General features: G+C 43.4%; 2 protein-coding genes across 6 annotated transcripts; both read left to right on the top strand.

Moving 5' to 3' along the window:
• Positions 1-106: 106 nt before the first annotated feature.
• On the top strand, positions 107-15151 carry MIX23 (mitochondrial matrix import factor 23). Of its 5 annotated transcripts, none has more exons than XR_005932855.1 (6): positions 108-230; positions 1077-1202; positions 1720-1866; positions 5251-5310; positions 8874-8987; positions 15055-15151. XR_005932855.1 is itself a non-coding variant. In XM_030020158.2 (5 exons), the coding sequence occupies exons 1-5, from the start codon at positions 180-182 to the stop codon at positions 8922-8924; spliced, it is 435 nt and encodes a 144-aa protein (XP_029876018.1). In that variant the 5' UTR covers positions 108-179; the 3' UTR covers positions 8925-9167. The 5 variants fall into 5 exon arrangements, 2 of the variants coding, with proteins under 2 accessions (XP_029876019.1, XP_029876018.1); XR_005932853.1 differs by lacking the exon at positions 15055-15151 and adding an exon at positions 10782-10869; XR_005932854.1 differs by lacking the exon at positions 15055-15151 and adding an exon at positions 10290-10775.
• On the top strand, positions 15055-21977 carry LOC115343758 (cystatin-A-like). The gene is made up of 3 exons (XM_030020162.2): positions 15055-15241; positions 19418-19519; positions 21754-21977. Exons 1-3 carry the CDS (start codon positions 15176-15178, stop codon positions 21880-21882), a joined length of 297 nt encoding a protein of 98 aa, XP_029876022.1. The 5' UTR covers positions 15055-15175; the 3' UTR covers positions 21883-21977.
• The last annotated feature ends 288 nt before the right edge of the window (positions 21978-22265 follow it).

A 22265-nucleotide genomic window follows, 5' to 3' on the forward strand; every position in this document is an offset into this window, starting at 1 on the left:
CGCCGGTGTGGGACGCCCGGCCGTGAGGGGGCCGCTCCGCCGCGGGCCGGGGGAAGCGGGCGTCCGCCCTCAGGCAGGACCCGCCTGGCCTCGCCTCGCCCCGCCCACCGCCGTGCCGTGCGCGTCATCCCGCCTCCCCTCTTGGATTGGCCGCCGCCGCGGCCCTCGGCCTTTCTAATATGGCGGCGCCCAGCGGAGCGGCGAGCTGTGAGGACTTCGCCGAGTTTCAGGTAACCCGCCTGGGGCTGGGGAGGGACGGATGGACGGACGGAGGGGGGAGAGGCGCGCTCCCGCCGCCTCCTCATCTTCATCCTCCTCCTGGAAACGCTGCGCGGCCCCGAGGGAGCGCGGGCGGGCGGCGAGGTCACCCCTCCCCACAGCGATCGGGATGCGGCGGGAAGTGGGGGGGGCGGGGGCAAGGGTCCGGCCTTCTCCTCAGCCCCAGCGGCGGGAGCGCGGTGGTCTCTGACAGGGAGCGGGGCCGGGGGTGGGGGGGAAATCCCCTTCCCGGGGGGATCCCGCGGCGTGGGTGCCTTCCCGTTGTTTCAGGGAAGGTGAAGTACGGTGGGGGTCTTCGTGTGAGGGGGCCGGCGGAGGTGGGGGCACCTGACCTCTTTTCTTAAACATTTTCCTCCCTCCCCCCCTCAAAACCGTGTTTGGTTGGGTTTTTTTTGTTGGTTTTTTTTTAAATTTGAAGTTTGCCGTTTTGCTGCAGGTCGTGCCCGGTTTCCCGCCTGGAAGCGTTAAGGGGAGGGGAAGGGGCCTTGGGGAGGGTGGGTGGGTTTCCTGAGGGAATCGGGGCGAGCAGGGCCGGGGGGGGCTCGGGGGGTTGTAAGTTACTCGGCACTGACTAGTTCTGACCCCCCCCACCTCGGCCTTCGCTGCTAAGTAGACTAGTTGGTTTGCAGCACGTACCCTAGCATAGAAACTGTTCATTTGGTGCGGGGTTTTTTTTGCTGTTTGTAAGCAGTCTACTTAGTTTTCTTTTAAAAGGCTTAATCATGCAAATTTTCTTGTAGTAGGCTTTTCTCAGAGATATAAACAAATTTTTTTTTAATTTTTTTTTTTTAATACAGGAGTTGCTCAGGGTGATGAGGACAATCGATGACAGAATTGTCCATGAATTAAACACTACGATTCCAACGGCTTCCTTTGTGGGGAAAATTGATGCTGGCCAGACGTGTAAAGAGCTGTACCAGTCTGTGAGTGTGCGCTCCTTTGACTTTCAGCACAGTTCCTGTTGTTTTATTAATGTGCAGTGACCAGTAAAGCATCCTCAGTTTTTAAGGAAACCACTGCCTTTATATGTCATGCTTTATGTGTCTGTAACTGACATACTTGACAACTCTACGCTTCTAAACCACATTCATGTAACAGCTACTTGAGTTTAAAACCACGTGGGGAACTTAATTTGTTCCACAATACTGATCCTTCAAGGTACACTGCGTTAGCCTAGTCCACTTCTTTCTTTTAAAATGGGTGCTAGCACGCTTTTTGTGCTACTTTACAAGAGTCCTGCTCATGCGTATCTTTGACTTTTGATCAGGTTGGTAGCTGCTGCTCAAAGCAGTGTTGCTTCCAACATCTGAATTATAGAGTCAAAGGGATTTCTATAGGCACAGCAATATCTTGACTTTAGAAAGTCTCTCTTTTAATTTGTAACTCGGAGGTTTTTATTCTCTGCTGAGTTGTTGTGACGTTCTTTCTTTCCCCACTTAGTTGATGGATGCTCACACCAGCAGAGAGAGAATCATCAAAAACTGCATTGCTCAGACTTCCAGTGTAGTGAAAACTCTCAGAGAAGAGAGGGAAAAGGCCCAGGATGACATAGCGTTATTAAAGCAACTCAGGAAAGAGCAGACAAAGGTGAGTGGTGGAGCTTTTTAGAGATCGCTTAGAGAGGAAGAAGAGGGTATCTTTCCCAAATGGAAAGACCAGTGCGATGGAGAGAACCTGGAGTGGATCCTGACTTGGGCAGTCTTCTCCAAGGTTCTTGTTGGCTGGGTTTGTGAGAACCATTTCCCCTAGCCCTCAAGACAGAGCAGCTTTTATCCTGCAAGTGGAGCATTTTCTGAGATCCTATTACACAAATGCCGTAGAAAAACATGTGTACTTCCCCATGGTGGACTCTAACCTTTGCTGACTAACACCACGTAGCATACAATTTACCTGGGGCTCGCTTGGTCCTTTCAGAATGCCTGAAGGTTCATTTTGTCTTTTTGAGATCTTGTAAAACGAGTATATCTTACTTGGTGTGTTAACTGGAGTTCCTGTCCTCTATAAGGAGCTACCAGGCAACCTTGAATTCCACTGAACCAACTTTGTTGTTGTTTAGTATTTCTTGGATTAATTTTTTGAGTACCTTGTGATGGTGTGATAGAGACTTCTGGGTTTGCATAAGGAATTTTAATGTGCAAAACACCCTGTCAACCTTCTGGCCTCTGGACGGAAAGTGTACTTCACCAAAGGTGAGCAGAGGTGATCTAGACGGAGTATCAGAAGTAGAGAAAGGAACCCTGCTGAAGTTCTTGCTGCCATTCCAGGGCCCCCTTTGTAGGGGAAGGGATACTGCAGGTGTAGCTCTAGGAGTGGAGATTAGTAGGGATGTGAACTCTTCCATTGATTTCCCTTCCAGACCTGCTCTGTATGGCTCGTGTTCCATACCATATGCTTGCAGCACATAGCAAATAAGACTGCTTGCTTATTGCTTTTTTTGCATACGCTGCCTAGGTGTATCTGTTGAGTTCAGCAGTTTAGTGAGCCTTCCTCTGTTGAGGGCTGTCTAACCAGGGTTTCTAAAATGGTGCCTTTGAGTTTCCAATGTAACAGTGAGTTCTTCTCATAACAGCCAGATGTTCTACCATCATATATATATATATATGCACACACACACATATATATATGGCCCTATATCCTGGGTGCAGCTTTCTCTGCTGCAGTCCTATAAGACTTGAAGAGATGGGTCTTGAAATTTTGCTTTTGCGCTGCTGAACTACCTCACTTACCCCTGTACTTCCAAGAGGAGCCTATTGTAGCCCCTGTTTCAAAGAGCAGTTGGACGCTGATGGAGTTGAAGCAAGAGAGCTTCCTGAGGGGATGACTTGAACTCAATAATCTGATTTTTCCCAGGCATTGAGTGAGTGGACTGTTCGTTCATGTGCTTTTCAGAGAAGTGCTCTGTCCTGAGCTCAGATTTAAAGAACTGGGTGGCAGCAAGTGGTTTTATTCTTCAAGCCTCACTTATGGAACTGCTAACAAGCATCCATCTTAGTTTGGAAAACTACAATGGTAGCTTAGTATTTCCTACGAATTCTGTTTGCAGAGCCAGTTCTTTAAATGACTTAATTACTGAGCCCCAAACCTATCACTGAAACCACTAGGAGGATCACAATGATAATGTTTAATAATTGGAGGTGATTTCAAGTCTTAAAAGCAATCCATGATTTGGAAACATCCCAGAAATCTTTTGATGAAATGATCTCAAATTTGCACTTGGACTTTATGAGGTGTCCATAGGGTGCCTGCTCCCTCCTACATTTAAGATCACGCATTTCAAATGTATATTCACTTGGTTGCAATCTTGTTGTGTTTCTCTCATCCTGCTAATGGTACAAATTGGAGGACTTTATCCAAAATTATTACTTTGGGGTCATTGAATAAGAAAACTTGGAGTAGTGTCAGTCTAGCACCCAATTCTTTTAATCCACATACATTAAAACATCACTTGATTATTGTATTCATTTGTTATCATCTTAGTTTACTTGAATGAGGTGTCATAAAATATCCAACCAAATAAATTCTGGAAATCCAAAACATACAGCATAATGGTTATTAGCTTTATCAAGCAAATTAGTAAGGCTTGTTAAAATATAAGAGCATGTTTTAAAAACAACAGCAACCCCCCCTGTATAGCCATGTTGATTGATACTATATTGCTGTTCAGGTCTGCAACTCTAAGGAAGAGGCTAAAATAGTAGTTTTGCTTAGGCTTGGCTTCAAAGGCAGTTAATGTCACAGTCCAGATGATTGTAAACCTATTCACATACTCCAGCAGGAAAAACCTTTCTTTGAACTGCTACAAATCTTCTGAGTGGTTATTTTATAGAGACTAATCCTGGTCATCTAGTCACTCTGTGGATGTTGGATTGTTATTTCAAACAGTTTGAAGTCCTGTTGAGTAGGTAAAAGTCCATCCAACAACTGTAGTAGCTGTGTGTGTCTGGACATCTTACTTGGAAGGTTTTTGATGCGATTGCTGTCTTGGCTTGCACCTGTTCACCATCTCTCTAATTGGAATCATGCATTTAAAATGGATAAACTCTGATTCTTAGTCTGTTGTGTTAAAGACTGTAACAAAAATACATCCTAAATGCAGGTAGGCAAAAATGGCAGATGGTTTCTTTTATCTGCTACTATTGCTTCAGGGCCTCGTGGCAGGGTCAAATTACCGCAGGTGACCTAAACACATCTGTCACACCTGCCCCTTGGAGTTTGTAATAGGTGCGAAACAAAAAGATTCTTACATTTCTCATGGGTCGAATGAGTGCTCAAGAACTGTGTATTGTGGTAGTTCTTGCCAGAGCTTTTGCATCTGTGTAAACCTGAGTTGTCCTACTGTGATCACATAACATATTAACTGGTTCAGATAGCATGCACATCCGTGATCTGTTCTTGTAGACCCTTTTTTGGTCAGTGCACAGAGTAGGTGCCAAAGGAAGTGGAAAGGATCTCTTTATGGTCTTAATTCTAAATCCAGCATCTGAGATCTGTGTTGAGTCCTAGCTTTGCTGCCAGCTACCTGTATGACTCTAGTAATGCATGTGTGGAAGAATGACAACTCAAGGCTGCAGAGCTAACCCCAGCAGTGGCATTCCCTGTGCCAAGGGCTCGAATTAGGCATAGTTATTTTTGTCTGTGAAGCCATTAATGTTAATCTGTTAATTGCTAGCAAATCTTGATGGGCAATATTTAAGAACTGAGCATTAGTAATCAGGAGCTACTTCTGCCAGGCTTGCATTGTGAGTTTGCTTTCACCATGCCCTTGCAGACTTCAGTCTGCCCCGAGTATTGGCTGAATGGAAGGGCCAGGCTTTCGGAATGATCACACATTGTGCCCTTCAGTTTGCACCATCGGAGGGGATTCGCATCTAGTACTGGGGTTGTGATCTAGTAAGTTGCAATGGTAGTAAATACTGAAGGCTGCAAGGAGGCCTGTTTGACAATAATCTCTTTATCTGTTACTTTCTGCAGTTGAAATTGATGCAGTCGGAGCTGAATGTTGAAGAAGTGGTAAACGACAGAAGCTGGAAGGTACTCAGTCATTTAAAACAGTGATGATGTTCTGTCCCAACAGAGAGCCCTGCACGGGAGGTGCAGGACCGGTGCCTTGTGAGGCAGGTTAACTAGAAATAGGTGAGGGCAGTACTGGGGGAAATGTTTCACATCAGTCATTTCCCCAGTTCTGGATGCAGATATCAAAGCTTTTCAGTTGCACTGCAAAGGAAAGAAAAGCATCTGATTTAGGGGGGAAGAAGGACTGTGGAGTACTCCCTGTCTAGGTCCCTTCCTCCACCTTGCCCAGTGGCTAAGGACTTTGTAGACTTTTCTGTGGTGGCCTGTCTGAAAAGGTTTACTGGGCCTTTAACAATGTCAGAGAGATGAGTCTTTCAAATTTGGCTGTGTTTGGTACTGATCACACTTCTGAGCAGAGGCCAGAGGGCTGTAGAAGTTGAACCTATTCCTGATGGAGCTTCTGCAGGCCTGGACTGATGCTCCCTGGTGCAAAGGGCAGGCTTGCCATTGCTCTCCTGTGTCAAGAGAAGGGGCAGATCACCCTCTGGATTGATGGCCCCAGACGCTATCTTGTTATAAAGTGATCTTAACACTGAGCTTAAATTCTGAGGTTGCTCTATTCTATCACTGCAGCATTTCACATCTAGCATCCTTTTCTGGTTTGTTGTAGCTTTTCAGAGCTTTCAATACTGTATAGAGAGCCTCTTTCCCTCTCTAAATGTAAAAAGGATTTTTGCAAATCTGCAGCTCCCTTTTTAATCTCTACTTCAGGATTTTAGTCCCCTAGATTGCATCAGTGTAAAGGCAATACAGCTTTAAGTCTTGCCTATTCTTGGAGGTCTAGTCACCACAATACAGCTCAATGCAGGCTGATTAGATGAACGTTTACACAGTTTTCCACATATGCTTTGCTGTCAGTACTACCTCTGTACTGTCTGAAAAAGCTAATTACCCTTAAGCTTAATGAATTTTAAACCAGCTCAGATATGACTAAGCAATGCCACAGCCTTAACAATATGCTGCAGGTCACCAGTGGCAAATATTTTATGACAAGTCTGCTATAGGGGGACAAACCCTGCCCCCAATCTCCATTCCAAAGCCCAGAGTTGGCACCAAACTTAGCACTGATACCAGTGATGTCCTGTAGCTGCATTAAGCTTTTGCTAGTGACAAAAATGTCTAATTTTTCCTGAAGATGGAGAGTTCATAAACAGTGAGGTACACATGGTGCAGCGATATTTTAGCCTGCTAGTGTTTAGAGTAGGGCTTGAAGAGGAAAGTATGTCTGGGTTTTATCTCTAGCTCTGCTATTGTCACCCTCTGAATATAGACATAAATGTCTCATTTAGCTGCCTGTAAAAAATATGTCACTGAAGGAATTGGAACCAACCACTCATAGTTGTGGACCGAATGCAGTTTATTACATGGGAGTAGTTACTGGTTTGCAGGTGAGGACCTCCACTCTTTTTTTACTGTTGCAGACTTTTAGTTGGAACGTACACTTGCATATTTACGTTAACCTTAACCAACAGAAAACTGATTGGAAAAATCTGATTAGGAAATGGTTATTTTCAAACACTTACTCTGGGTAGCTGTAGCAATAGTGGCATACAGAAAGATGCTGCTTTATAGAAGTGCATGCAGCGGAATTTTGTTTGGCTGATACCAAACAGGGAATTGACTTCCAAAACAAGACACTTGCATTAGTCTCTGTACAGCGCCTCCACACTGGAGTTTATCCTTGGAGTGTTTTGTATTAATATGTAAAAGACAGCAAAATCATACTTCTGCATAGTAACATGAATGTTAAGGTTTCTCAGGTAGTGTTTTTCCTGTCTGAAAAATGAGAGTAGCACTTCACAGGTAGACCAATGGAGTTAGTTGGCCTGACTAACACGCTGAGATCTGTAGGTCAGTGATCCTAAAAGTAGGAGGCAGTATTAGTAAGATTGCAGTATTGATCTTCCTTCCATAGGCTGCAGAGTTACTGTTAAAAACGCTTTAAAAGTTTGTATGATAGCAAGCTGGTGTGTTGTTTGATGCAAGAGACCTTTACAGTGTTTTAGAGTATATTTCCAGTACCCTTTAAGACATATATGCCCTTAAAATGTCTTTGACAGACAATGGACAAAAATGGTGCAATTTGCTTAGTATTACAATGCTTCTGAATGGGAACCCTTTGTGGCTTTTAGTTTCTGCAGTTTCCTTCTATCACTTACCTCATCTCAGACCTTTACATACTCTTAACTCTTCCAGAGGTGTCCATTGCATGTGGTAACGTAGTAGGACAGGCTGGCTGTGTGCATGTGAAACTATATCACAACTTTTGTTTTCTGCAGTATGAAGCAGTTTGTAATACATGTCTGTTTCCTAAATTCAATTTGAAACGAAGTTGAAAATGACTCAAAAATTGTTAAGAATCAATGCTAAAACTAATGCATGCTGCAAACATCACTTTTGCTGAAATTGCCATAGGTTCTGAACTCTGAATAAGATCAGCTGTAGAAGATTCTAGGAAGATACAGTTTAAAATAATGTATTTATATGAAGTGATGCATAACTTATGCAAAATTACAAGACTGCTCACTTTGCATATGAAGCCAATGGGAGAGTTCACGAAACTTGATATCCTGACGATCACAGGCATTTGGATCTGAAAAGTCCCTGGACAGCTCGCCAAAACGTGCTCTTGCAGGAGTGCTGGGGGGGGAACTAATAACCGCCAGTGCCTCAACTTGGTGCTAGGTGGTGCTCGTGTCGCTTTTCAGGACATGGTGCCGGACAAAGTTTGGAGCCAAAACGATAAATAACGAAATCGCTTGAAAGGAGCACCTGTAACTTTGGTGTGAGCCTACGTGTTGTGCTTTTGATTCAGACTGCCTTACTTTAGTCACATTTATTGGCCCTCCTTAGGGTAAGCAGTCTGCTTGACAAGGCCTGCAGTTCAAGCTAAATAAACATGATCTTCAGTCTCTAGTTCTGTGTGCTAAATTTTGCCTAGAGAAGATGCCAGAGGTGAGTGAGGTGAGAGCAGTGTGCCCTTTGCAATAGGAGGGCTGGCAGCATCAGCACCTGCGGTCAGATAACTAAAAGTGTGAACGTGGCTTCCAAGAGCCCTTGCACCTCTTCTTAGCTGTCATGACAACGTAAAATGTCTTTACTCAGGAAAGAGAAGAATACAGTGTCCAAATTTGAATGCCAGAGTGAACTTAACAGAACACAGCTGGTCAGGAGCCTTCCACTGATAATTTCCCTCCCTCTTTTAAAAAAAAAAAAAAAGGCATCAGCATCTTTGATGATAACAGACTACCAGGATTATGAGCCTGCCTTATCTGAGGGAGGAAACTTTTAGTGCTGTGCAGTCCCCCAGCATCAGGCTGCAAACATTGGATTCACTAAAGCCAGGAGAGAAGGTGAATGGAGACAGATGCCTTGGTGAGTACCATTTATTGGTACAGCAGGGCTGGGCAGCTTGAGATGGGTGCTACATGAAGAGATAGTTGACTGAACTAGCTCTGAAGTTCTGATCATCTCCTGGATGAGGGCTGATTCGCTTTTGCTCTTCTGTTTTGGTGTCTCAGGTATTTAATGAGCGTTGCCGAATTCACTACAAGCCTCCGAAGAGTCAATGATGTGGGGTATTTTCCATCAAGGTGGTCCATAACCATGAGAGCCGAACTGGAAAGAGACCTTGGGTGAGCTGTATTGGGACCCTCCAGAACCAGTAGAACCCAGTCTTGTTTTGTTTTGGACCTACTTAGCTGAAATCTCAAGGTTGAAATGATTCTCCTGTAATTAAGAGAAAACAACTCGTCTTTTGTACAAAATATGTGAACAAATGAGTTTTATAGTATTAAAATAATTTTCAAATGGAATGCGAAACTGGCATCTTTCTTGAACTTCTACAGCTACAGCAGTCCTAGAGGGGAAGAAATGGTAAAAACCAGCTCTGAGCAGGGAGGACAGGGCTCTCCCTGAACTGGTGCTTGCTAAACTATGAGTGAACTTGGTGTGTTTGTGCAAATACTCTACTGAATTCTGAAAGGAAATAAGAATTGCAGAATGATCAGCAAGTGTAGGTTCAGCATCCCTGAAAGTAAGAAGCTACCAGCATTGTTCCGAACTACTCAACACTAGCAGCGTTGGTTCAGGGTTGCATGTGGATACAGGCACTGTTCCCACAATGCTGACAGGCAGCATCTGTTGCATACTGTCCTTTGGTCTGCGTTACGAAGTTCTGGATTTTGTCTTTAGATTGGGAACATGGTGTCGATTAAAACTACTTTGGGTTGGATATGATATGTCTCATTCAGGAATGAGACAGTTAACTACCCAGTGACCCTATTTTGTCCCTACTTCTGAACCTTTAATTCTATAGGTGAATTGCATTTGAACTGAGAAAATAGCTGTGCACGCCTGATGCTGTTGATTCTGCCATAGCGTTGTATTTAGAAAGCTTTAATGCAACAACCCTGCAGTAACACAGCATTTAAAAGTGGCTAAGTATGAGGAAAGCAGCATTGCTGTAATTATACCTTGATTTTTTTTACTAACTCTAATTGGCTGACAGTCAAATGACAAGGTCTGCTGGGTTGCCAGCTGTTTTTATTACTTAGTGATATGTCTTTAAGAACCATTGAACTTGAACAGAGCCTTAAAAATACAGGCCCCATCTTGCAAACACTTGGAATTCAATAACCACACTGAAATTACTATATACTCTCACATTCCTAAAAGCTGTGCATATACGGGGTGTGGGAAGTAAATGGAGGAATGTACCTGTGTTACTGACAGCTGGCAAAAATCTGTGCAGCATCATCTGTTTTACAGTTGTTTGTCCAGCAGAGACTCAAACTACTTGGTGGCCTTTATTTTTAGGCAGCAGAGTCACTTAGTCTCACTTTTCTTTGACAGTGAGGCAGAAATATATTTTAAGTCTTTGAGGATGTAAATCCTAATGTTCAAACTTCATTTTTTTTTTTCCTTTTTTTCCCAAGGTACTGCAACTGCTCTAAGCAGAACTTTATTCCAGTTGGAGCGCTCGTCTCACTCTTGAAGTATTCTCATTGTTTTTCTGCAACTCTGAAAGCAGAAAACATGTTTGTTCTTCAACTCTTAAATTCTTATAATTGTTTATCCTCGAAGTGGAAATCAAATACTGCTCAGAACTGTATGCTGAATTGCTAGTAACCTAATTTCTACAGGAGATGGTCCACTAATGAGATGTTGAGAACAGTTAGTTTTGATTTCAAAGTTGGTACTCTTGATACTGACCTCTAATATAGGCGTCTAAAATATTGGTTCTCTCCAGGGCTTGGATCTACAACTGCGGAGACAAATTCTCCTTTTAAGCCAGTTGTATGATAGAAACTTCTGCCAGTGTGTATAGAGTTGTCATCAATACTCTTGAAATTTAAGCTTGTATTGTATTTCTGTAGAAACTAGAGAATGTAATGAGAATTAATCACTGTCCTCCTCTATCCATCCAGATGTTTGCTCAGCTGTTGTGGGAAAACTTCTTCACTTAAGCACATGCTGTGAAAAATGACCTGTGAAATGGATGTGATACATATGCAGATTTTTTTTTTTTGCAGTAGCTCAGCTTAGCACTTGTTATGAGAAAACTATGTAAAAAAACCCCAACCCCAACATAGCTCTATTTTTCATTTGAACAAAAGGCCAAATGAGTAGATCTATACAAACCTGTATGTGAAAAACTTCTCATACCATAAGAAGACTTCTAAGTCCCAAACATCCCTTCTTCAGGTGTTTGCAGCTTGTATACAGAGGGTTGCACTAAGAAGTTGAATTCCTCTATTTAGTTTGCTCTGAGCACAGGGGGATATCTCTTACAGTACATGGCAAATCACCTGGATCAGAGGCTGTTTGAATCTTGCTGTTGAACTTAGTGGAACGTTAAGGTGAGTAACTGGAATTGCATGCCATGCTTTGGGGCACAGGGAAGGAGAAAATGGCTTTGCTATTTTTTGAGTACTTAAGATCTGCCTGTGAAGTGGGATGTTTTGTGATGGTATGTAAATGGCCTTGGTATGAGCTATGGGCCACACTAAACAAAGGCAGGTAAAATCTCTGTGTCTAGTGACCCCTGTCCATTCTAGGATCGTGCTTAGTCTGCGATTGAATCGTGCTTCAACTTTGCCATCAAGGTAGTCACAAAATTACTGGGCTGCTTGATGTCATATGTGAATCAAATAATGGACCCCACAAATACCAGGATTTCATTCTTTTCCTGGTTCTAACTTTTATTTCTGCAAGTAAAGGCACTTGAACAAAAAGCACAACTGATGCCCCTGCCCAGAGCCTAGATCTCCTGCAGGTGGCTTGCCCTTCTTCTGGGGCTTTCCAGAAATGGTGAATATAGGTGGGCAGATCTTGCTTGCTTGGAAAGTCCTCTCAAGCATGTACTTCTTATTTCCTTCTGTGAAATAGAAGGAGGTGTGTTTTTTTTCTGGCACTTGGTGCTGTTGTCTTATGCAGCCTGTAGGCACTTGAGAGTGATGAAGTAGGTAATCTCTTTACAGAATTTTTTAATGATAGGATTTGGTTGTCTTGAAGCAGACTGAGCGGAAGAGGCTCTTTACTGGTACCACAGGCTCAGCATAGGCGGGGATATGGTAACTTTTTGCTGCTGAAGTTTGGGTTTCTATTAATCCTAGTTGGTGTACAATGTCAGAAATCTCTTGAAATCAGAGTGGGTAGCAGGAGAGGAAACCTTTTTTGCAGACTAGCATCTTGAAAGTCAAGGATGTTACTGTGATGATGACAAATAGATCTTCAATTGGTAGATGGAGGGCTGCTTTCCTTCAGCAGCTCTTAAAATGGTGCAGACCATGTGTCATTTCATCCAGTCACAATTATGTGTCCTGTCACTGTGAAATCAGAAGACTGACCTACTGACTTAGCTTTCACAATAATTTCTACAGAGGTGGCTTAATTTCTGCTTTAAAAATAACTCATAAATAGATAACCCTGGGGTTTGGGTTTTTTTTGTTTGTTCGTTTGCTTTGTTTTGTTTCTGTACTGGTGTTTTTATTGACTATAGCTTCTACTTCTTAAAATTGCTTAATAAGACCAGAGAGTAGTGGCCTGCAAGCTGTAAAGATTTGTTTCTTTATTATTGGAATAGTACATAGTGCAAGTTGTTACTCAGCTTTAAAACTGTAAAGAGTACTAGTACTGTTCTCCCAGCAGAGATTCTCCAAGTTAACAGCAGTACGATTATGTGAAGAGAAATTGCCATCTGTGCAAATGGTGCGTGCAGGCTGGAATGGTATGTAATATCAAATGCGTCTCAGATACTGAAGTGGAGACGCTCACTAGCTTGTCGATGTTGTGCAAGAAATGGAATGGGGACAGCTGTTCTTTTCAAGGCAATGTTCCAAATGCTGTTCCATTACATCCAAAGCTTAATGGAGAGAGGTGTAGATGAGGGTTGCCTAGGATAGTGTGTAGTCACTGATGATCTTTGATAGCAGGTCTGTGAAACGTCAGCATTTCAAAGTGACTTCATGAACTATGCATGCAGGATGAGTACTACGTCCCAATCTTAGAAATATCAGTGGATTTTGTGATGGCCATTAGCACTCATGTGGAAAGAAAACAGACCGATTGGCCTGTGTAAACTTTAGCATCAGCTTGCCAACAATTAGTGTTGTTTTCCCTTCCCTTCTGCACAACTCTGTGTGTTCTGGGGGCGGGGGAAAGTTCTTATGCTCTGAAGTAAAAAACCAGAAAACCCAGGAATGTGGAGTCCAATGAATGATTTCTGTGCAACATTAACATCTTTAGTTTCACACCTAGAGTTTTTCCAAGATTATAAATTAATCTTCCTAGTCTTTGTGCTCAGTGTATTTCTTACTAATCAGAATCAAGAGTTCTCCAGGGGGGTAGTGCTACCTTGGGGATCTTACCAACATCCCTTGCCAGGGGAGTTAGTGCATCCTGCTGAGTGGAGAAGTTTATAAAATATCCTGGTTTAGCATTGGTGCTGCATGGTTGTTGGACGCGTTCTGTGGCTTCTGGCCTCAGTACGGGGAGCTGGCTCTTCCAGTTAGTTAGCTCATCTGTCCTGCTGTGTGAATAAGATGCATGATAGGAACATGGTGGAAGATGATCAGCATTTGAGTGAGTCAGCAGGGTCTTGTGCAAAAGATGGAGTTTGAGCTCATCAGCTTGAATTAACTCCACGAACTGGGCTGTGAGGAACTCATCTGGAGTGGTGAATTTGGAGAAAGTGGCAGACTTCCAGTTTTAACACCTCCCATTCCCTTTATTTCCAAGAACTGGGCACATTTTTCTGTTTGTTCAGAAAGATGTTGTCTCAGGACAACTGTTTTTCCTCAAATGCCTTTCATCTACTCCCATAACACTGCTGCTCAAGTTTGGGAAATTCTGCAAGATCCTTATTGGTAACATGCTCCTGAGTTGAGTTTAGGGCCCTTACAGCCCCAATTTCTCAATCTCAGGTCCTTTGAGCCAAGAACAGGCCTTGAAGTTAGATAAGAAGTACTTGTTTATAGTCTGCTGCATCACTTGTCATCTGTGAGGAGGGCCGGTAGGCTGGCTAGGACACCAATAAGTCTGTGTTGCATGGTCACCATTGCTGTGGTTTCTTGTTTCTAGCGAATTCCCTACTGCTGCTTTCAGCAGAAATGCCCATTGCCTGTGTTGCAGCACATACTCTCATTTTACCCCTCCCATGTACCCACCCTAGGGACTAAAAATTATCTGGTCTGTCGCTACTTCCCTTGTCCTGGCTCTGGAACAACATTCCTCCCATTTGCTGGAGAAGGGAGATGGCAGGATACTGAAGAGGAGTAGTTTTTCTGGGGTCTTGAAGTGTTAGCTCTCCCTTACTGGGTAGGGCTGCTAACAGTTGCTAGCTTTTCTTAAGTAGCTTGCGCGTGTTTTGAACTTAGTCATATTCATGACCGTTTATGAATGTACAATGTCATATGTCTGTGACTGTAATTGCAGAATGAATACTTCTGACTATTCTGCATGTTACATATTTCAGCTGTGTGTGAAATTAAAGTACCTTGAAATTAGAACAGCTATTGTGCACACACAACTAATGTAGTGAGAGGGATCGTACTTTGTCTTCCAGGAAATTGGCACTAGAGTTTCAATAAAAATGTAAATGGTACTGCATATTCAGTTGTTATTATGATTGCCTGAATGCAACTGTAGGTTTGATAGAAAAGAAGCAGAAATAACTTATTTACAGTACTTACCTGAACCTAGGATTTAGTTTTTTCCCCTTCTGGTTCTCTTGTTTACCTTGGCACCTTTCTGGTCAGGCAGAGGGAAGTAAATGTCACTGAAAATACATTGCAATCTGCTCCTATTTCCCGCTCGGTAGGATATTGAGACAATACAATTTCAAGTTGAACGGGACCTGCACTAAGGAAGCTACTGCATGCTTTCTTCTAATCTTGAATGGTGTTGGGAAATACTGGGTGTGACTTTGATCTATTTCCTAAGTGCACAGACTAGTCATCTGCACATGGGTGGAGAGGCAAGAGGTTCTAGTTTCAGCCCAAACCAACTGTCTTAAGATGTGGGTGGCTGGAGGCTGTTGTTTGCTTTTCTTATTGACTTCGAGACTATATACAGTTAAGGTTTTAGAGTGCTTTTTACATTTAGTATTAATATTATCAGTGCTTTACATTGCTTTTTCCCCCTGTTTTCCCCATGTCTTTCCTTCTCCAGTTCAGTAATGGTAGGCTCCATATGTTACAGGTCATGTGATTCCATGACACATGTACATGTATATATACGAGATGCCTGGTGACTCTGCTCAGACTGCGCTAAACTTCCCTCTTCAGAACTACCCATCATTTCAGAGAAGTCACCTGCCACGATGATGCCTGGGGGCTTATCTGAGACCAAGCCTGCTACTCCAGAAGTCCAGCATATCGTTAACCAGGTGAGTTGTGACCTATCTAAAGACGAATTCTCTGTGTGCAAAGGGCTGAGTCCTGAAGCTTGGGTAAAGGCTGGGAGACCAGGTGATGATACTGAACCAGTGTTTAAACTGAAGAAGCTAGTGCTGAAAATGGGAATCTCCTTGATTGCCAGTAAGTATTTTCTCAGCATTCTGCGTAGGCAGTGTACAGGTAAGACTGAGACAAACCACTTCTCTGTCTCATCCTTGTCCGTAGCCAGGCATAGTACTGGCTACCTTTGGTTCATGTTTACATGTAGTTCAAAGACGAGCTCTACTATGCCAGCACTGAGGTCACTTGTTTGAAATTAAAGGTGGTGTATTTGAAGGGGGAAGAGTCTACCTTGGTAGAATTCCTTACTGAAGGACGTGGATAGGACAAACCACATGGTAGTATGCACTAAAAAAAGATATGGGACAAGGCTATGGATAAACAGCATGTTCTCTGCTGGCATCTGGTGTTTTCTAGAGTCACAGCTGATGCAGGGGCTGTTGGTGAGCCACTGGGGCAAGGTGGGCTTGGCACAAGGCAGGCAGGGTGAGTCCAGTTGCCGTGGTGGTTGGTTACAGGCAGCAGTCCTGTCCTGGAAGCAGCTGTGTGAACACCACCTTCTGTAGATGCTCTAACGCCCTGCAGTGCAGCAGCTCTTAAAAGAGCATAAAGTGTGTCCTGAAGTGTGGGAGCGGAACAACATGGCACGTGAAAGCTCCTTTTGTGTCTCCCATCTCGTGTTCCCGTGCTGGGCTGGCTGACTTAGGGAGGTTTTCGCGTTCTTCTAAGGAACTCAGGGAGTTACACCACCAGTTGATCCACTCAACTGACATAGCTGTTTATCTAAAATGAACATGCTTTGATCCCCTTTGTGTTGAGATAAAGTCAGCTTCTTTGCAGAAGCTGCCGTCACTCACACCCTGCATTATTTTCTGTGTTTCGAAGGCACATGACCCTTGCCCAGCTCCTCTGAGCCTTCTTCTGCTGTAGGGCTTTATAGGTCAGCCACAGCTGGCGTTGCCAGAGTGGGGCATGCATACATGGGGGAGAGCTGGAGTATGTGTTGGGGGGTGGTGATAACAGGTTTTCAGAGGGGAGGTAATTTACTGCAGAACAGAAAGAGAAAAGGGTTATCTAAAATTGTTTGGGGGACACCCATTGAATCGCTCGGGAGCAGTTAACAGTGTTCATCCTATGCTGGCACAAGTAGTTGAAGGAACAGCACTTGCAGAGGTCAGAAATTCCTTTCTACCTATGGAGGGGAGACCCTAGGCAATGACTTGTGGCACCTTTGTGTATTTGCAATTCTTATTTCCTCATGTGTAAGACAGGGAGGGCAATGTCTCCTGCTAGCTGGGGGCTGTGAAATTTGACTCATGAGTCTGTGAAATATCTTAAGGGCCTCCTTTCAACACTGCTAGGACAGTGTAGCATGCCAGATACTGAGCTGTGTTTTTAATGCTAGGCTGTGTTACGGGTGATCAAAAGATCCCACCCTATTGCAGTGTGTATCAGAGATGAAACCACTGTGCTTAACTGTCAGTGAGTGAACACGTGTTTAGAAATGTGAATGTTCGTTTCAGGCTGTGCTAATTCTCACAAAGTACAGGGCAAATACAGAATCTGAAATGCAGATGTACAGATTTTCTGTTCGATTCCTGAAGAGGACTGACTTTAATTTTGGTATTCTTCTGTTCTCAGTAGCTTCAGGAAAATGAAAACAAATTATTCTCTGTTCTTTATTTTCTGCAAGGTGGAATTTTTGCCTTGTGCTGAGTGCGGGAGAGCACTCTCCCTGGTCCTTTTCCTTTGAAAAAGTTTACACTCCACTGCAGAGGCTTTGGTATAGTTCTCTAAGGAAAAGATTCTTGTGGAGACAAACTTTAAATTGGGGCAATCCTGCTTTACTTCTGACCAGATAATGGTGTCGCCCTTTAATGATGCAATTCTGTGGGATTTTATGCTCTGCTAAGCAGAGAAGCAATTCATATGATTTGAGCAAAGTTGTGAAGAGCATCTGAAGACCTTGGGATGCCCAAGCTCTATCTGCTCTTGGGATTACATAATTATTTACTTACACCTGTGCCTTGTCTATAGTCTTCCTTAGTGAGCTGGGGAATATTATTTGTTCAGTCTCCTTGTTTTACAGCCATTGCCTAAAACTGAGAAATGTTTTGGGTTTAAGGAGCTGTTAGGTAAGAGCTTAGGAATGTTACATTTTTCCCTCTGAGGATTAAGGAGCTGTCTGCCTGTGTGATTTTACTGAAGGCTCTGTCAATAAATAACAAGTGGGGGACATAATGGTCAGAGGTTGGGAGAGGTGGTAAAATTGGAGAGAGCTGGCTTTGTTTTGTTTTGTTCTGAGAGAGAATAATACGTACCAAACGGTGCCACTCAAGAGCATCCTAGGAGCTCCCAGACCCAGCCAGCTGGAAGAGGGTTGGAAATTGAAGTTTCCCTGGTGTGCTAGAGTTAGCAGCTCCCGAGTTGAAAGTATAGCTGTCGGTTCCCTGGTATAGAAACCTTGTGGAAGCTGCTTGGAAGAATAGCAGAGTAAGAGATCATGAGGAGCCTGAATATGATGAATTGGATAATTTCTGACTGTCTGGAAGTAGTTGATCTGGATGTTCCTAGCGTGCTTTCCAGGATGTGCCTGCTAGGAAGGAATGCCATGGGGTGGCAGCCAGCTGTAGATGGATGTGCTGAGAAAGCCGATTAATTCTGTGTGCTTCTGCAAAACAGGCGGGTGGTGAGAAGCCCTGACGTGCTGCTGGCCCCTCCCGGGGGCTGCCTGAGCAGGCTGCCCAGTGACGCTGCGCTTCTCTGCCCGACTTCTGGAATGCATCAGGCCATTGGCAGGGGCACCTCGTGCAGAGGAGAGGCTGTTACCCAGCCTGCCAAAGGTTGTTTATGCTTTCTAGATGACAGAAATAAATTTTTGGGTTACATTTGCTGCAGTTGCCTTTCTGTAGGGAATTTGTCTCATCAGATGCAAACAACTATAGTCATGATTTATGTACCAGTGATTGTTTTACACCCCAGACACCTGGCCAGACTTCCACCGCTGCTCACAGCTATCTCTCTTGCTACCCCCCTGCCCTTTCAGCCTAGTAATTATAGGAATATTTCATCTCTGAGAAGACAGTATCACTGTAATTGCTGCTGAACTTAAAACTTGCCCTACATTTTGTGTGTTTCAGGAAAAACTGTTACACTTTTTTTTTTTAATATATATGTGAAAAGTCTGTAGATGTCTGAACTGTGCGAATTTTAAGATCGACAAGGGCTTAAACTGTGTACTGTGCATAAACACATCTACCTGAGCTGTGAGCGTGAATGCTGTCAGCACAGAGCATTGTTTCTTCTGGAACTACATGACCTGCAGCTGCTACGTAGTGAAGGACTGATGATGTCTATGCAGGTCTGGGGGTTGATTTCTGTCTCACAATGTAAAGGCTGTACTTCCAGTTTGGGAGATGGAAGTATATAGTTTAATCCTGGACCATTGTAACTTACAGTTGTTGTATTTTACATGGTTCTAGATGTTTAAGGATGTATTTAGTTTAAATTACAGATTTAGCTGCGGGGCTTCCACCAGCACTAGAATAACTTTCTGGAACTACTTGATCAGGTGGTTGTCTTGATACTCTCAAATAACCCTGTTCACTGCAAGTCCTTAAAGAAAAACATTAAACAGATCGAGTGCAGCTCTGAGGCTGCGAAACATAACAGGGTTCTGCAGCCTCCCTGCTGGTGTGGGTGCAGGTGTTCCAGGCGAGGGGGGCTGTCCTGCACCGCTGTGTAACAGTGCGGTTGACACGGGGTGTACCCTGCTAGGGAGCACGGCTTGGTACCTAGCTCCTTTGACAAAGAATTAAAAGGGCAGCAGGTAGCAGTTCCCCTCTACTGAGCAGGAGACAGTTTAGCTGGACAGCTTTCAGGATGGGGAAGAATCAACTAGGCAGTCTAATTCTAACAGAATTTTAAAAAATGCTGGAGGTAATGCTAGGAAAGAGGGCTGGAGGTCTTGGTGTAAACTGAATTTTGGGGGTTCTGGGTTTATTTCATTAAGGGCCTCTGTTTGAAAGGATGAAAACTGGAGTGGTAGATGTGAAAGAAAAGCCTAAATATCAACCTGCCAATCGTATTTCTTTTTCTTTCTACAGGTGAAGCCACAATTTGAAAGCAAGGAGAACAAGACATATGACACCTTTAAAGCCATAGTGTATAGGACTCAGGTGGTTGCTGGGATAAACTACTTTATTAAGGTTTGTATATATTATAGGAGGGAGTGCTTTGTATTTAAACAATATAGGTGACTTGCGTAGTGGCTTATAGCAAGAAAGAGAAGCAAATGTAGTAGAAAACCATCTGATGTGACTAATAGAGTCAGGGACTATCTCCAGATGCTTATAAAATTCCTCTGTTTGGCACTACTGTAGAACAGGAATGTAAAAATTTATAAAACAGGCACTGTGCTTCTTCAGATGTGAATGATAACTTTCTTAGGATCATCTTACTCAAAGACTATAGATTGCCTGATCAGCTCAAATTATTTAAATTAGTCATAATTCTGCTCTCCTGTTTCCTTTCAAGGCAAAGTAGCTTTCCTATTGCCTCTGTGTCCTCCAGTTGTGTTTACTATGATGAATTTGAAGTCAGCCTGAGGATCTGACGGAGAGTTAGGGTGAATTTAATTCTAAAAAAATTTAATGCAAGCATCTCACAGTCTACTGACTAGTTTTGCATGTAAGCATGTGTGTTGATGTTTTGGTTCTGTGTCATGTGCTGCAGAGGTACAGCCTGCCTGCTAGTTCCTTCTGTATTTTCAAAACCCCCTTTCCGCTGCAGAGGAGAAACAGGTAATGCTTAATCTGGAACCCTCTGATAGTGCCATTCATCCTCTACTAGAAAACCCTACCCGTGGATTTGGGCAGCTTTCTGTGAGTAAACTGCATATTTTGCAAGTGAAGGCCGGAAAGCGTTGTTTAGTGGCAGGCTGGCTTTCTGGAAGTAGAGCAAACATTGCATGCGACTGCTGTATCTTAACCCCACACGTGTGCAGGCATATGCCTGGTAGGATGTGCTCCCTTGACAAGAGTCAGAATCTTTTTATTAAAGAAATGGGCAGGTAGGGTTTGGGGGACAGTAATTCTGCAGAGACAGTATGAGCATATTTAGTTGATCCCAGGAAGGACAGAAGCTGCCAAACCTTCTTTTTTCCTAGGTCCTTCCTTAAAATAACTCTTAACGATTATTTCTGCTATGTGGGCACCAGGGGATTGTACTGACTGACTACCTATTACATGGCTAGTCTGAGTCTTACATGAATGATGTTTATCCTTCCCTTGCTCCTGTGAGATGTGCTTTCACTTTGTAGACGAAGTACTAAGTAATGAAGAGTAACAATTTACAAGAAGGCTGCAGTAAAGCCAGAAGTCATTCCCAGTTGCATTTCTTCCCTTAGTGCCATCTTATTGCTGACCTAGCCAATGTAAAATACTTGTCTGCTGTCCATGCTAAACCTCATGACCAAACTACTCAGAAATGATGATTGACATGTTACTGAACTTGGAAGAAATCCATTTATAACACTGAAAAATGGATGATTTGTCTCTTCTTTCCCAGTCTTGCAAGTGACAGGAAACAGTTACTCATTTTAGGGTTACCTGGAATGAATTCTGTCACAAGATTAATTTATACTTCTGAATTTTCCACATCACTAGTATTTTACCAACAGATTTACAGCTCAGATGTAATCCAGACCGAAACAAACAGTGCCACGTTGCAGCTACTAGAAAGCATATAAAAACCTCTTGGAGCCTAAGGCATTAAACTTTCCATTAATACTATATACCTCACACAGTGAGAGTTTAGCACCTGTTGCACTTGGCTCTGTATGTGTGTGAAATTATGCACAACTTCGTAGCAGGTCTTTATGTGAGGATTTTCTGGTGGGGAAGGTGAGTTTATTTTAAAAATTATTTCAGGCACTCACACTCACTCCCACAAGCATCAAGGTGTGTGTCCAGTTGTCTGTTCAGGCGCTGATGTGTTTGCAGTAATTCTGCTGACAAGGTTTCCTGGCTTTCAGGTTGTTATTGCTTCTTAGGACTGTGTGCCGGTTTTGGATACATCTTCCTGTACCTTCTAGGAGCTGACACTGTCTCTGCATCTTGCCCCACCCCTGAGTCATTAAGATTTTTCTGTGTCTCTTGTCTCCTACCCTGAGTGTCCCAAGAAACTGTGAGCTGATGTGCCGGGATCTTGATGTCCAAAATATGACGCCATCAAAACCTTTCTCCTCTTGTGCCTTCTGGTGCTTCCACACCCAAGCAGTCCTATTCATTTTCCATTCACATGAGTCTGAAGGTTTTTATTAGTTGCCTACAGGTGTAGACAGTTTCTCATACCAGTTACGATCCAGACTTGGGTTAAGAGCTGTTGAAGTAAAAATGGAGATACACCTAAAATTTCACTTTCCTGCTGTTTTGGTTTCTAGGTCCAAGTTTGCAATGAAAACTATGTCCACTTAAGGGTGTTTGAGAGCCTTCCTCATGAGAACCAAGGTCCCAGCCTTGTCAGTTTTCAGACTGGCAAAACCAGAGATGATCCTCTGACCTACTTCTGAGAGATGATGAGGAATGGTGCCTCACTTCTGCAAGTTGCATGTGGATTCTGCCTGTTTCAGTAAATGCATGAAAATAAAATAAGTTTTGAAAGCTATTTGTTCATCTGCTGCATGTTACATCTAGGTCTGCTGCCTGGCTGAAGCTTGAGTAGGCTCTGAAATACTATTCAAGGCTGTTTCTGCTACCTGAGATACTATAGCTGTGAGACAGAGCACACCCATGTCAGCTCCTCTTTCCAAAACACCCAGGCATCCTCTGAAGACAAAACTTGGGCCTCCTGAGTATACTTCAGGCAAACAGGCTACGTACTTCAGTGGGTGGCTGCTTGGTTTTGCTTTAAGTGCATTTAAATACAAGCTATTGGCCACTCCTCAGAAAGTGT

The sequence above is a fragment of the Aquila chrysaetos genome, chromosome 7 (genome assembly GCF_900496995.4).
Source record: "Aquila chrysaetos chrysaetos chromosome 7, bAquChr1.4, whole genome shotgun sequence".
Classification (NCBI taxonomy): domain Eukaryota; kingdom Metazoa; phylum Chordata; class Aves; order Accipitriformes; family Accipitridae; genus Aquila; species Aquila chrysaetos.